At 34.3% G+C, this 15,992-nt stretch overlaps 1 protein-coding gene across 6 annotated transcripts in view; it reads right to left on the bottom strand.

Annotated features, from left to right (window-relative positions):
* PTPRZ1 (protein tyrosine phosphatase, receptor type Z1) overlaps positions 1 to 15,992 on the bottom strand; it is a 125,153-nt gene that overhangs the window by 12,802 nt on the left and 96,359 nt on the right. For 4 of the 6 annotated variants that reach the window (XM_026051689.1, XM_026051685.1, XM_026051684.1 and 1 more), the window contains 7 exons: positions 10,122 to 10,213; positions 6,808 to 6,893; positions 4,702 to 4,722; positions 4,443 to 4,539; positions 2,889 to 2,971; positions 2,008 to 2,142; positions 682 to 816 (listed from right to left, as the gene is read on the bottom strand). In XM_026051689.1, the coding sequence (XP_025907474.1) occupies positions 682 to 816; positions 2,008 to 2,142; positions 2,889 to 2,971; positions 4,443 to 4,539; positions 4,702 to 4,722; positions 6,808 to 6,893; positions 10,122 to 10,213 (649 nt within the window). The remainder of the gene's footprint in view (positions 1 to 681; positions 817 to 2,007; positions 2,143 to 2,888; positions 2,972 to 4,442; positions 4,540 to 4,701; positions 4,723 to 6,807; positions 6,894 to 10,121; positions 10,214 to 15,992) is intronic. The other 2 variants (XM_026051690.1, XM_026051687.1) reach the window with 1 other exon arrangement.

The raw sequence follows: 15,992 nt of genomic DNA on the forward strand, positions 1-15,992 counted from the left end.
GCATTTATTTTCATTATTTTATTTATGTAACTAATAGTTCTTAAATTAATATAGTTCTATTTCGTTAAAGCAAGCCAAACATGTCAGAGTATTTCCTAGTGCTGAATATTCCAGTTTCCAAAGACAACAGGAAAGACAGCTGCCTCTATTAGCACTACATTATAAAGTGTCTTGGCACTGTCCCTTTAGAAAGATATAGTGAAAGACTAATAGCACTGTAAGGATATCAAACTACTCAGCTCCTTGTAAGATCCACCAGTTATTTCTGCTACTCTGTTCCTCTGTCAGGTAGACAGAAAGGGTAGAAATCATCTCATCCAGCTTTACTGATCAAAAAAGGAACCATCCACCTGTTTTGCAAGGGGGTTAAAAATTCAGTCCTACAAAAGAAAAATTCATAGGTATATGATTTAAATCATCCCATATTTTCTACTGGCTGCTGTCATTCTGAGAAGTCTTCTTGCCCTTCAGGAAGGTAAAGTCAACATCAATTCTTTACTGTGACTTTACTGTAGTCTTTTTCCTGCAACACACAGTCACAGGCCAGTATCTCCTCCACCTGCTGATCAAGCCAAATTCAGCTTTACTTCTGCAGTGGAAAAGAGTTGCCAAATGCTTTAAAATATCCTGAGCAACTTTCAATCCCTCTATACTAAACTGTGTTTTCAGGATGCCACAAACCTTTTTGACTTTGGTGTTTCTAATAGCAAAATGCCTCACTGTGTAATAGGCAAGTACATGAACACTCTTCTGAGTAACCAAGAAGTTCCCATATTCTTCACTACCTTCGACAGGCCAATACTGGTCACATTTTCTCTGTTGGAAAGAGAATGAGAAACAGAGAAAGACAGAAGGAAAATAACTGTCAATCTGTCAAAGTTTAAACTTAAGAGTACCATCAACCACAGAAGTGCACAAGAACTCCCAATTTGTAATATATGTGGGAATGTTTATTTATTTTGTGCTATAAAGACATCTGCCTATGTGAAGATATTCTTTATTTGTAGTGCTAGAAAAAAGAGAAATTTAAATCATACAATAGGAACTAAAGACCTCTAATATTTTCAAAGCTGCTATTCTGTATACACGCTAAAATCTGAAGACAATCTAAAGACAGATGGCCTGTAGAAATAGCAGGAATGTATTCCACACAAGAGTGAATCTGCTCTGCCACTGCTTCAAGTTATTAGAGTCATTGGGACATTTTCATTGAGTCACAGAATAGATAAAATATACTGCCATCTGATCAGGGGGAGAAGAGAAAATAGAGCCATATAGAGCTGCTATGTCCAGCCTTTACGTTGGACAGCCACTTAAGTCTTCTCTAGAAGTACTAGAGTACCCATTTATAGTTTGATATGGTAAAAAAAAAGATAGTACTTAGGTACTATTTTATAGACATCTGATAAGCACTTAATTGGTCATATGACAAGAAAGTATGCATTTTACATATGCATGGGTCACAGATGCATATCCCTATCAAGTAATCAAGACACATCCTGTGATAAGAGATGACTTCATTTTAGCTCACAGAACTAATGTATATCTAGTCAGGTGATGGGTAGGAACTGTGGGTGATTGTTAATGTTAGAATGTTAACAGGGAGTAACCTGTGAATATCCATAATGTTTAATTTAAATTAAAGCCATCTCCTTTACAGAGTATAGCGCACCCTTGGAAAAGAGATTTACAGAAAATAGATTGCTTAGTGGAAATTGAACCATTGTCTATAATCTGGCCACTCCTAACTATATCCAAGAAGGCAATTTCTAGTGTAAGACATTCAAGACCTCAGTTGTACATTGAGTTTGAATGTTTTCCTTAGTTCCATACTCAAATCCTCATCATATTTCTATGACCAATTCTAGCACAAGCAACTACTAAAAATTATTGCTTTTTTTTTTCTCAATAAATGCCTAAAAAAGTCTTTTAAAAGAGAGCAAGTAGCCTCTTGGAGGTAGATCTGTCAATATCAGAGAGATAAATAACAGACAAAGGTACTCATACCCTTCCTTTCTCAACAAGATTAGTTATCATCACAATAACTTCTACGTTATGTTCCCATATCATCCTCCAGAAATCTTCTGCTGTCGATTTTAGTGGCCCTTGAGCTGCAATGTAGGCTTTTGGCTTGTTGTAGCCCTAAATTGAAAGATAACAAATGGCACTTGTTAAATCACAGTCCGCGAGCAAAAGAAGGTTGGGAGGAGTATATGGCATTTTATATATCTTTTTTTAAAGAATCTCAAGAGCTTTAAAGTACTTTTGAATTTACAACTATGCAATTTACAGAATGCCTTTGGTACCAAATGACATATGAATGGAACTTTTATGTCAATGTTCATCCTTTCAATAAATACGATATATAGTGTAGTGCTTGTGTTCTGGAAGGATGATGACATGGTAGTGATTATGAGACATCTGTCGTGATAGGGGTTTAAGAAACAAATCATAATAATTCACATGTAAATTACTGGGTAACAAAAACTGAATAAATGGTGTCTCTATGAGGCTGCCAGCCAAACACTATCTTCCCCTCACGAGATTGTCTCAGAAGAATTAACCACTTACCAAATAAGTGTAAAGGAATAAACATTCACACGTGAAATGCTTTTGCAACAATTCAGATGTGATAGAACATTTTATGCTTCATAAAGCTCTTCACTAAGCTGCAGTTGCTACAATATCAAGACGGATTCAAGACAGAAATTTACCTGCACTTCACTTCGTAAGGTTTAAGTCAGATCAAAAGCTGTATTTTTTTCTTTTAACAAAGCCCCTAAAATCATGATACATTTTTTTAAGTCTATTTACTTTCATGCCTCAGTGTTTAGAGAAAAGGCTCTTCTGACATATGAATGGATTGGCAGATAGAAAAATGCACTTACATCAACGTAGTTGGCATTAATGTAATCAGTCAGTTTTCCATCCTTTTCTGAAAGTTGTGCTAATTTAACCCTAGTATGATCATCTGTATTAAAAAGAAAAAAAAAGGCAAAGTAAGCATAGGATTATATTCTTCCTGTAACATGTGTAAAGAAAATTTAATTTTTTTTTACACTATTTATCAGCACAGTGACAATCACATATGGAAACACTCTGCGCTTAGGTATGAAGCAGATTGAAAGTTCTAATTTGCAGAAATATTATCTAATCAACCAAAAGATTCAGAATTTTAGAAATGTATTTCAGAAATAAATGGTAATATTTTTAAAAAGTAAAAAAAAAATCTTTGCATATGACAAAAGTGTACAGCTCTGTGAAGTCAATGGAAGTTCAAAATGTGGAACTGATGGAAACGTGAGTTTCTAGAGATCCTTGAGAAAAGTAGTCTGAGGTAAGTATGAATGAAAAGATAGTGTTGAAAGAATTTGTTATAACTGTACAATACAATGTCATGATAAAGACTAATGTTATTTGCAGGTATTCAGTTTTATGTAGTAAATACAATGATACTGAGGTGCACAAATTATTTGCCTGAACAGAAGCATCCAAGGCACTGTTCTCCCACTTGTTAAGGGTACAGTCCTGGATGCAGTGGCATATCTCAAATGATGCTAGGCATTCTTGCTTAGGCAACTGACTCCTTTCTTGAGAAACACTGACTTCAATACAAAGAGTGGAACTTGAAGCTTGGAGATCAATGGGAACCTATGGAGCTGTCTGGCTGAAGCGTCTGCAACTGACTGTCTAGTCAGTCAACTAGGTGACTACTTTAGGGTGAGCAAAAGGTTTTTCAGCCTCCATCGCTCATAGGGACCTGATTCTGCTGCACATGGTACTTCTTCCTACTTGAGATGCTCTAAGGTAGTTGAGACCTCAGTGAGGGGCTTGAAACCTGTGAGAAATCAACATCCTTCTGGAAGGTCAGTGGAAAGCAGGAAGGATGCCCTAGGACATCTTGGATCCTAGGTCAACTGAACAGGCTGAAGAGCTTTCTCTGACTATAACGAGAAATCAGACACTGACCTGCATGTAAACTCCTATGCAAAAAGACATTAGTCTCGAACTGTTTGGGTACTTGGGCTGACATGAGAGTTAAGTTTGAAATGCAGAGGTAGCTATTCTATTAATCATCCAAACCCATATAATCTTCATGTAGCTAAAACACATGATATTCATGCAGATTTAAGGAATACTGGGACTGGTTATTCCGATCCCTTTCCAAATACTAGCTTAATAATGTCATTATAAGGAAATCCTCAAGCTCCCTTTGGGTCATCACAAAAGACGTATCTTTTTTGATAACAAACGCTTATCAAAGCAGCAGAATGTCAGAGGACTACTTGAAGAAATGTAAGGTCTTATTCTATTCCTTTTTGGACATTTTGTTGCATATCATTCAGAGTTTTCAGTCCAGAGTCCTTCTCCTGTCCCCATAAAAGACTATATTGTCTACAACGTTTCTTGCATAAAACACTAAACGTGAAGCATTTACTTACAAGCAACAATATTTATATATCGATTCTTATTCTTGTTGTCTGGGTGATTAGAGCTGTCTGATGTAATACCTAGATCTACAGTACAGCTCTGGATTTCCTGAAAAAAAGAATGTACATCATAGTATAGTAATTATTAAGATATACACAGTGTATTAAAATACAATAGGCTAGCATGAAAAACCACAACCTTACACCCAATTATCTATGATATTTTACAACTACTTCATTGCTAAAGAAATGCAGTGAAATAATTCCTTACCTGATAAAACTCTTTCAGTGTCTAATGAGGGAATGAATGCAAAAAAAGTAAAAAAAATCAAATTCCACAGCACAGAACAATGGATAAAAGTGTTTATATAAATTACAATTACTATATGGAAAACAGTTATGGCCATGCAATATATCTCCATAATAACAACAAAGCTGACTATTTTGACATAACCCATAAAATAAATGAGCAATTCTTTGAACTTTGAAATAACCTTCTTGTTAAAATAGTGATACCTGTTTTCCTATCTTTAACTTGAATGTTATACACTGGGCAAGTGCATTCAGGTGAGCAACATCACTAACTCTAGACAGATTAGCTAAAAAGTATTCATAGGATTTATAAAGACTTATTATTGGTCCTTATAACTGCATTACTTTCTCAGTTGAATGCTTTTGCTCTCTTTGAATTCACTTGCAAAACCTTCACTGGGAGGAGTATAGTATGCATCTCAGCCTCATGCGACTCTTAAATGCCAGCAGCTTCTCAATGAATGTATAAACACTGCCTGCAGGAGGCAGGCTTGAGAAGGCATTCAAAAAGCCTATAAAATTCATAAAATTCATTTCTTTGTATTTTATTGATTACTTTAATTTGTAGAAATCTCAAACATTTATAAGGCTCACGGTGTTATATAAGAAATATGTTGCCATTAATAAAATACCGTAACAATATTTTGCAATGTATTCTAGGAATTATTTTAGGATGAACAATCTTCCCCATTAGCTATTTAAATACATATGAGAAAAGTAGTTACCAACTTTTCTACTGCCTGCTAAATTAGATGTTAAATATAAGTTGTTTTATATAATACAAAGATACGAACATGCTTATTCCCCTCTCTGCAAGTGTATGCTGATTCTGCAGAGTTACTGACTATATTTAAATTCTTCTATAACTTCTCACTGAAATGCAAGATATTTGGTCTTTGGATCATTCTTGCAATTTAAGAAAAGAAGCTAATGAATGGTTTAAATTTTTCATTAGTTTCCTCATTTCTTGTGAAGGGACATTGATATCACTGCATTTACACAAAATCTTTCAACATTTGCTCTTATTAATAGCCAGACTATCTGGAGTCTAGTCCTGTCAATGCCTAGGCACGTGATTAGTGTCACATATGAGCATGTAATGGTATTTACAAGCATTTACAAGTTTGATCCCACAATCCGATGGATATTCTGAACGTTACATGAGTTGGAGAGGAAATATTAATCAAGTAGTTAGATAAATGACACAGAGTTTTTGGTCTACTGGATTACAATTTATTGTATGGTGAAACAAAAACAAAACCAAAAGATGTGAAAGTCTGAATTACTTTCGGTATTGTTTTAGCAGTAAGACTACAAGAATGCTTGAAATTAATATAGATCTATAAACAACCTTGTTTCTGTCTCAATGGAGTGATTTTAATAGAATATATATATATATCAATATTTTTAATAACACAGCTCTGATTACAGAGTTGAGATTTATAGTATTTATTTTATAAAAAGACAAGGCAGAACAAACATCTGTCTTGGTTATAATAACAATGTAATGTGAGTAACAATGAAGTTCATTAGCTACTTATGGTGATATTGACATATTATATGATAAGGGTATATGTTTCAAAGTTTTGAAATACCTCATATGAACCACATACTTTATGAAAGGAACTGTAAAGCTTTCATTACCCTGTATGAAAACTCTACATTAGAGCCCCTAATAGTCGTCACATGCACTCATTATTACTCCCATATTTTTTCTCTGTAAATGGAACAAGCAAATATAGATAGCTTCTTCAAAATTCAATTTACATGTGTTGGAAAGCTTTAAGTCTTCATCTATATCTGATGATCTATTGTATAGGTTATTCACACAATCAGGTAGTATTTTATCACAGTGAAAACCATCTCCATCTGTATCCCAATCTTGTTAGCTTTAGTAAATCATCCTAGCTTTTATACATGAGTATTCCTACTATGTTCAAGGTTACACATTTGTAAAATTGGTCACCAAGTCACAATGTAATGCCCAGTTCTCTGTTTCCATCTGCATTTAAATCTAACATTATCTGTATGTGCTAAAAATAAAGATGACATCATAGAGCCATACCTCAAATTCTTCAGAAAAACCATTACTTGCATGTAAATCTGCAACGTGTTTTGGGAAATGCTTTATTGGAATTGCTCCAACATCATCTTAGGAGTGGGAAAAGACAAAAAATATATTTGTGAAGAATAAAAAGCCAGGGACATATAAAGTTCATATTTAGGCAATCCACACAACATCCTGAAATAAAACTTCTTATACCAAGATATATGTCTCTCCTTAAAATTAAATTCACTCCCTAACATAGATAACATTTCTAAAACAATTCTCTAGTACCTATACATTTCTAAAGGGGTATTCTGAAAAAAAAAAAAAAAAAAAAAAAAGCATGTGAAATGCCTAGAAAGGGCTTTCTTTATCTTTAAGTTCCCCAAACCAACATGCTGGTTCTGAAGATGATGAGTTTGTTTGTAAATTGAAGAGCACTCAAGCCTCCCTGCAAAGTCAAGGGGAAATGAGAGTCTTAGCAATTTTATGCAGTGTTTTGAAAAGCAGACAGCAGGAGCAGATAATATTGGGAGAGGAAGAACGATGAGGAAGGGGAGTCAAGATTATGACGGCAGTAAAATTTTTACTGATGTGTTGCACATTTGGATTTAAATCCAAAGGAAACAACAACTAAATTTCCTCTTTCATAACAAGAGCGAATATTTCCAGTAGCAAATGACTCCTCCCCACCCATTTTCCAAATTATTCTATGATATTCTATTAATTGATAACAATTTTATGTTTGATCCTGACAGTATCAACTGCAAACTCTTACATCAGGCATTATACATCAACTTCTAAGTGAAGATTATTTTCCTTTATCATTTAATATATGTAAATTGGATTTAACATGCATATAAAATATTTTCTGGATACTCACAAAGAAAATGTCAACATTTTCATCCTATAAACATGTCCTATGTGTCCTGAGTCTGAATTTTCAGTCTGATGTTTTCATTTCAAGAAATCTCCTTTTTATTTTATATAAACATAGAAAAACACTTTTGTGTAGAATATTCATTAGGGATCATGTCAAAAACCTTTGGGACTTTTAATCTTTTCTTTCCTGCAAATATGTTGTGTAAACATAGTCATCTGTTCTGTTAATTACCTATTATAGACCATAATATTTTAACTAGTTTTGACTCTGAAGAATATAGATTTTTTTAAGTGTTTAATGGATTTAAAATATTTTTATTTCACAATTTGCAATTTCATTACTGTTTCATATAAGAAGGAAACATTAAAAACATTTTACAAGGACCTGTTATTTGTATCAACAGATGTTCAGCATTTAGGCCATAAAATATTTTTAGCTTTCAGTTACCAAGAATTTGTTGATTTGTATTGAGATCCATCTGGTCTTCCACTTACAGGAATAGACCTGAATACTAATAGTGAATTTATTCAGTCAAGCCTAACAAAAGTGTGACACTATGCTCACACTTCAGAGAAGGGACCTGGCGTAAAGTGTTTATTCTATGATATGCCAATACAAAACCAAAAGGCAAATAGATGACCTGATGAGCATGGACAATAAGGATAAAGAGATCTCAGGTTTGATATTATTGCTGTATTTTCTGGCCAGTGCTAATTCCCTATTTAGTCACTTCTGGCTCCAGAAACATAGTCTACTTCTGGATGGCAGGTATCATTTGATGCTTATTAAAGGTTGACACTAACTCCTAACATTGCCCAGTAATCAGTAATTCATTATTTTCAGTAAATGCCTCTTCGAATTACAGTATGAAGTGCATTTTCTCTGCAGAACCATGAATCTTCTACCTCTGCCATCAGAACTCCATGGAAGGAAAAATGAATATATAATAATGAGATTTGTGGAATGTGTTTGTAGTCATAGCTATAAAAAAAAAAAAAAAAAAACATACAACTTAACAGTTGCAGCATGATCTTTCTGGCCTAAGCCATTTGCCAATATTATATCATGATTAGCCTCAGTTGTTGTAAAACCACACTGCTGGTAGAAACCATGAAAACTGCTCACTTGACACTGTCTGCATACAAAATGAAACAGAGCATTCCTTGGCATTTGGAGTTCTTCCATAAAATACTTCATGTGCATTTCAGTCTTTCAAAAACACTTTTAAGTAAATATTCATGAGCTTTTTAGAAGTAAAACCACCAGCAGCAGAACATATATTTTAAGCACTCAGAATAGCGGTAAGTGTAATTCTTCCTCAACAAATGCAAAACACTGTCTACCCGAGGTGACTTGGTCAGAACAAACTGCAAGGAAATTATACAGTTGCACTGCAATAAAGTTGTACTGTAATACTGATAGAGACTAAGAAGAGAAATTTCATATATTGAATTGCACTTGAGATTCACACATAATCACATATTTTTGGAGCATCAAGCTATATCCCTGCCTATTAACCATTTAGAAAAAGGTTAGGTCTAATAATAGCAATCAATGCAAGGCACATTTAAAGATGTCTAAAATTTAGTTACAACAGAAACTTAAAGTTTGAAATTTATTTACTAGATATCTACACAGGGGCTGATTTTCTTCCTTCAATCATTCTGAGGGCACTCATTTCCCCATGTAATTGCACCATTTGAAACATCATTAGTTATGCTATGAGATATTCTTTTCTGACGTACAAAAATGTGGGTTGGGGTGACCTGCAGAATTAACCTATTTAATGTGTTTTTCATTCCACTTAGCCTGAAAGGGCTGGGAAGTGCTGCACAGTGTTACTTTGATATGCTTTGAAGAGGAAAAGAAAGAAAAACTTTCTCCAAATAACTGTAGTGGAAATGGAAACAGGAGGGGCTAATATTTTGCATTTGTGTATCACATTTTATCTGAGACTCACAGAGAATTTTACTACTAGCAATATATACTAGCAAAATGCATCAACAAGTTAAAAAAACAAAGATTACAATAACCAATGAAATGCAGAAAAATGAAGCATGTGTTGGTGCTGCTGGTAAAAACGAAAAATAACATTCTATACATAGGATATTTATTCAATGACAAACAGCAGAACATGTTACTGGTACAATCCTCCACTTTGGGACAGTGAATTAAAACAGTTTGGTGTAGTTCAAATGTAGACGATTCTGGCTAGAAGCTGCAGCATATCTCTGTAAGGAAGGATATCTCTCTCTTGTGTTCCTACAGGAGAGAACATTAGTAGCACTATTCTTGGCCTCCATCCAGTATACCTGTCTTTATTAGTTTAAGAGAGCACAAATATCTGGTTTACAGAGGTTATAGTGTGTGAAGAACTCATACTGGCACATGCAAAGAGAGCATCTTTCAATAACTACCACCAATCCACAAAATAGTTGACAAGAAATACCTGAGACTGGGAAGACTGGAGCTGGAGGAATGGAAATTACTCGAGGTGATGTATTGTCTTCTAAATAAAAATGAGCTGTCTGGAAACATTTCCTAAAGGGTAAGAAGCACAAATTAATACTGCGAACATAAAACAGTAGCTGATATCTCTTGGAATTCTGTTGTTATTACGTAAAGACAGAAAATCATGTTTTTGAGAACCAATTCTCATTGAATGTCAAACACAGCTGCTATAATATAATTACTCTCACAACACCTCAACATACTATACATACAACCTGAAAACATCACATTAGCTCAGGACAATATATAGCTTATGCATCTTTACCTATACCAGAGGCAGAAGACAGAGCGCACATCAGACACCCACATGGCAAAGCTGAGAAAGCTTCTCTACACCAGGAGCTACTGCAGATGCTGCACAGCGATCTCCAGGACAATAAAATTCCACTGCCTTCTTTGCTTATCCAAATTTGCACACAAAATTGCTATCTCTTTTCCTGTGACTATGCTAGCTTGAAGGTGGTGCCAACATATGAGACAAGTTATGGTAATACATCAATATATTCTACTGCAGACACTTAAATGTAGATGGCAACATGCCCTGAAACAGAGGCGGCCATGGAACTACCATGACTGTGAATAAATTATTTTTTCATGATGTAGTCACAATATTGAGGGACACTTTAACCAAGTAAGACTTCTAGAAGCTGATAGACAGGAACAGGGGAATTTATGACTCCAGGAGGTGCTAGCTCTGTTACAGAAACATCTTAGTAGGAATACAAATGGAATCAACCTTAACCCACAATGCTATTTGTACCCATGCCATAATCCAGATGTGATGATAATGAGAATAGCATCTGTTAAGAGTCCAAGCTATTCAAGGGACTAAATAACCAACTGCTGCTGTAAGCATTGCAAAGCCTCCTTAATTAAAAAATATCCAGATGATTAGACATGCTAATATCAATCTTTACTCTGGGTCACTTAGTCTATTTGAAATATTCATAAATGGCTAAAATTAAAAAGAAATTTATGCATCAGGATAATATTAATCTCATTTTATATTTACAAGATTCTGTTCCTTGAAAGATGTTGGCTTAAGTTATTGTATGATCATTGGTATTTTATGTAATCAGTGTTATTGCAAATTCTCCTTTCATACTGTTCCTGTGAATGAGTAGCTCTGTACAGATAAAATCCCCCATATGGTAAACAAAGAGAAATATGGAGGCTCCTTGGAGAGAAAGGTGGAGAATAAAGGGTTTGCGGAAATTGTGATTATTTCTGGGACCATTTACTGTAAATTATAAAGATTTTGGTAAGCTTATATGAACTAAGACTCAGGGAAACACAGAGGTACTCCTGGAATATGGTGGGAAATGTCTGCTTTTGTGTACAGTGCGGATTCTCTTAAAATGTAAGAGAAAGTGGACAGCTATACAAGCAATAAAATCTAGGCAAGCAGAATAGTTATAGCAGTTCACATGAAAACCATATATGTAGTCCAGCTAGAATCCTCCAAAAACATATTTATGACAGTCATGGAGGGGCTTTTGATTTTCCATGCCGCATTTGGAATAGGACTATCCATTATGCACTTTTCTTCATTTAGAACCTGGCATTTTGAATGTGGAAAAAGATCACATTCAGGATGTTTGAGGGAATAGTCTTCAAAATTTAGAGCTCCTAAGACTAGTACCCTACAGAATGAGCATCTCAAATAGCTGCTGTGATTGAAGAGGCTGTGTCTCAATGCTTTATAATACTCAAGAGTTAGCCTCAGGAGGATGTTAAAAATAGTTACAAAAGACAGATAAATATCAAATACTTCAAACCACTAATCACTTTTGGAAAGTTTGACCCGAGTGCACTGGGCGCTGTGAATCCAAATGTAGTATATTTATTAAAATAACAGCAATAAATTAAACATACTAACCAACAGTAACACACCCAAAAATTCCCCTGTTGAAGAACATAATGCTTTTGAGCAATGGTCATACATAAAGTTCATGCAATAACATTATAGAGTTGTCTCCATGTATGAAAAACAGTTTAAGCTAAAAATATTTTAATTAAGTGTAATGGTTTCTCACATCTTCAGCCTTGCTTAAAATGTCCTTGTAATATGTTGTGCATTCACTACCCTTCATTGAGCCACTGCCTCTTTAATATTTAACAAGTTAATTGTGGCTGAAAATAAATTACACCCTTAACACATTTGGGAGACAAACTCATAGCAGTTGATTTAACCTATAATAAGACTCATAAATAGGTACTCCATCTGCTTCTGCATCATCAGTGAAAGCCTTCATGACTAAATCTGATGTTAATAATCTTGTCTCCTGTTAATTATCACTCATCATTAATGAAAAAGTGATGACTGTTTCAAACTTACAGACAAAGGTCCCATCACTCAATGTTAACCCAATTATTTAATTTACACCTTATATCACAGCATTTAGATCACCAACCTAAAACTGTAATTCATAATTTAGACACTGCGCTTCTTCAAATACATATTTTATACATAAGATAGTTATAAAACATTGAATTAATTACACTCCATTTCTATACAGGAAGCCGTGCAGCAGCAGCTCATCTGTTTAACAGGAGGCATACTAGATCTGAATGAACACTTAAATGTGAATTGTTTGGGGCAAAATGATTGTACCTACACAATAGGTATTCCCAAATACTTACTATAATTTACTTTTAAATGATTTCAAATTGTTGGCTGGAATTATAATCATTGTGTTTTATTAACTCATTTATTTATGTAGTATGTAAATAAGTTGTACATTTAACTGTAAACAGATGTTACATAGTTGAACATTTTTTTCTTTCTTGGATGCATGAATGTGATCTATGTAGGTTTAAATTTATTTTTTAGCATGTCTTTGCAGGTCTAAGTTTAAATATCCTCATAGAAGTCTCCCAGCATTTTTGTGATACTAACACAGAACTCAAGATACAAGCTTAAATCACGGATAAAAAAATGGACATTCTCTGATAGCTATGTTTCAAAGACATAGGATTGTAGGAGACAGTTAAAGTCACAAATGACTGCTCAGGGTGTTGTCTGCCATTGGGTTGGTAATTTCTGAAGCACTGCTGTCATACAGCTTCTCCTGTCATACAGGAGGCTCTGTGACAGGTGAAGATACTCAGTGCCTATAGATAGATATTTAACTGAACTGTATTAGCAGTTTGTTGTTCACAATGTTATAAGAATTTATGTCTTCCTGAGATTCAAATATATTCAAAAATTGTGGATGATTCAGCTCCCACTGACGTCTATTATTTTAATATTTTCCATTCTCCACTTAAGATACCTGTTACGGAAACTAACTTGCACAAACAACCTGGTGTTCTCTACAATGCCTTCAGATTCAGTCTCTTTCATCGACTCTATGAACTGTTTCAAACCAGTACAGAAACACTTTAGCAATTTCCAGTATATGTGAGAACAGAGATACTTTCAAGTTGAAACATCTTAACGGATAAGGTTAATTCAGCAAAATTGGAATGACAATGCCATCAAGAAATTAAAAGAAAGGAGCAAGGATATTCAAATATTCCTGATTCGTCTGTGTTACAAGGACTCAGTCAAGTAGACATATATATATATATATATATAGAAAGATAAAAAGGCTCTAAGGTTGAATAGAAAAAATTCTCTAAGGCTGTAGAAAAAATCTATCCAGAACACAAGGCCATTAAGTAGGCAAAAGAATCTTCTTGTTTATTCCACTGTAATCTTAAGCAGGCTAGAGAAATGAAAGGAAAATGACATTGCTGGAATTGCTTGAATTACAGAAGATTTGATACATAAAGCTAGAGTAGTTTAAAACTCTGTTTTATTTTACTACCTGAAATTAGACATTCTTTAGACAATATCACCATTAAATTCTTTTATCCCTATCAGATAAATGAGTATTTTATCACAGAAAGATTGGACTTATATATAATGGGATAGTGAAGAGATCGGGGAATTTCCTCAAGTGCTGATTAACAATTTCATGTAAAAAACACACAAACCCAAACAACAGATGGTACAGAATTATTCTTCGTCTACAAGTGATTTGAGTAAATAAAATAATTTTGCTTTTTTAACCTTCAGAAAACAAAATTGTAGATCATGCTAGTAATTTGCTTCTATAAATCTTTTAAAAAAAGAACACACCTTTTTCATATTCAAATAAGGAGCCAATGATGAAAGAATTCAGAATACTATTCCCTCACTTACACAACTAGTGTATATCAATGCAGTTTTTATAAATACTGTTGCTGGTACCTCTTGCAAATCTTAACTTTTTATGAACTTTATGGAATGCAAAAGAGAAAAGAGAAAGCTTTTAAAATGCACTGTAAAAAAAAAAAAAAAAAAAAAAAAAANAAAAAAAAAAAAAAAAAAAAAAAAAGGCTGACAGTGTATATAAATTATTTCAAAATTAGCTAAAGCTATCCATAAAAATGCTTATATCTTTTATATAAATATTTTCCAAGGCCCCCCCAAAAAATCCACTAAAGTTAATGTTCTTATTTTTCCCACATTTTGAAACAAGGCTACAAAGTCTTACCTACCCTACATGCTATTTCATTCCTCTGAAATAAGAAGTATGTTACCATAATGCCCATGAAAATTTTATGGAGGATTAACAAAAAAAGAGCTCCATATTTTATTTTGTAGTACACAAGAAACACAGGAAAGATTAAAATCAACTTCAAGAAGATATTATTGCTAACGGGATTTTTGTTTTATTTTGAAAGACCTATGTTACTGAATTGTTCATTCCCAGAGAAGGAATACGAAATGAGCACAATGTTATTTGACAAAAACAAGCTTGTAACATGTGTAGGATTACTAAAACTGCACTATACAATCTGAGTCTTAAAATGGATGGTGTTCTTCAGCATGTTGAAGGGATTTAAAATACTACTTAGCTTCAAGAATGAACCACTTTGGAAGATGAATGCTCATGTTGCATAATGTGAAAGAAAAGAGAAGGTCCCCAATATGAAACTGGTTAACTGGTCAATACTGTGAGAAGAGTATAACTACCCAAATAGAAGTAAATTAAGAAATGGGTTTTTTTTGCAATTCTTGGTATAATTAACTATTTTTTTTGGAAGAGGAAAAAGTCCTTCTGAAAATTAGTTGTCCAAATGTGTCTTTAATCATGCCAACTGCTGTCTGACTCCTTGGCATGCTTGCCTGGGAAGAAGGCAGCTCAGGCTCAGTTTCTCAGCCCATAGAGGGTTGGATGTGTTCTGTGGTATTCTGTCCCACTGTGCGACATAGCTTGCTTGTCTGATAGAAAAACACAATGTCAGGAGACACGGAGAAAAGTCAGCAAGCACAGCTATGACCCCATAACCTAATGTTTGGGTAATAGCTGAGGCAGACTGCCTGTGCTCTGGTTCCTGGTTCTCCACAAGTGATGAATTTGAGATTAAACAAGATTGGGGTAGGGAAAAAGAAAAAAAAAAAAAAAAAAAAAAAAAAAGGAAAAAGAAGAAAAACACAAAGAAACAGTCCTGGAAGCATCTGAAAGATATATGAGCCTGCCTTCCCTCTAGTTGTAGAGTTCTGCATGGATCCACAAACTCTCTGAGGGCATATATCATTGTTCCTAGGAAGATTGTCTGCTTTTACAGACAAAGAAACCGAGTCCTGCAAAAGCCTGAGCACTCTCAGCCTACTCATAATGCTGTCACATTGCTAACAAGTTTTCTGGTTTGTTTATTTCCCAGGCCAACTTGCATTTTTCCACAGAACTCTAGCCATAATTTAGGGTTAGCACCATCCAGAGATGATTCCTAGGAGATGATTTGTATGCAGTCCCCATTTTTTTAAGGGAAGAGG

This window comes from Nothoprocta perdicaria, unplaced genomic scaffold, assembly GCF_003342845.1.
Source record: "Nothoprocta perdicaria isolate Ctin4 unplaced genomic scaffold, notPer1 scaffold_79, whole genome shotgun sequence".
Classification (NCBI taxonomy): domain Eukaryota; kingdom Metazoa; phylum Chordata; class Aves; order Tinamiformes; family Tinamidae; genus Nothoprocta; species Nothoprocta perdicaria.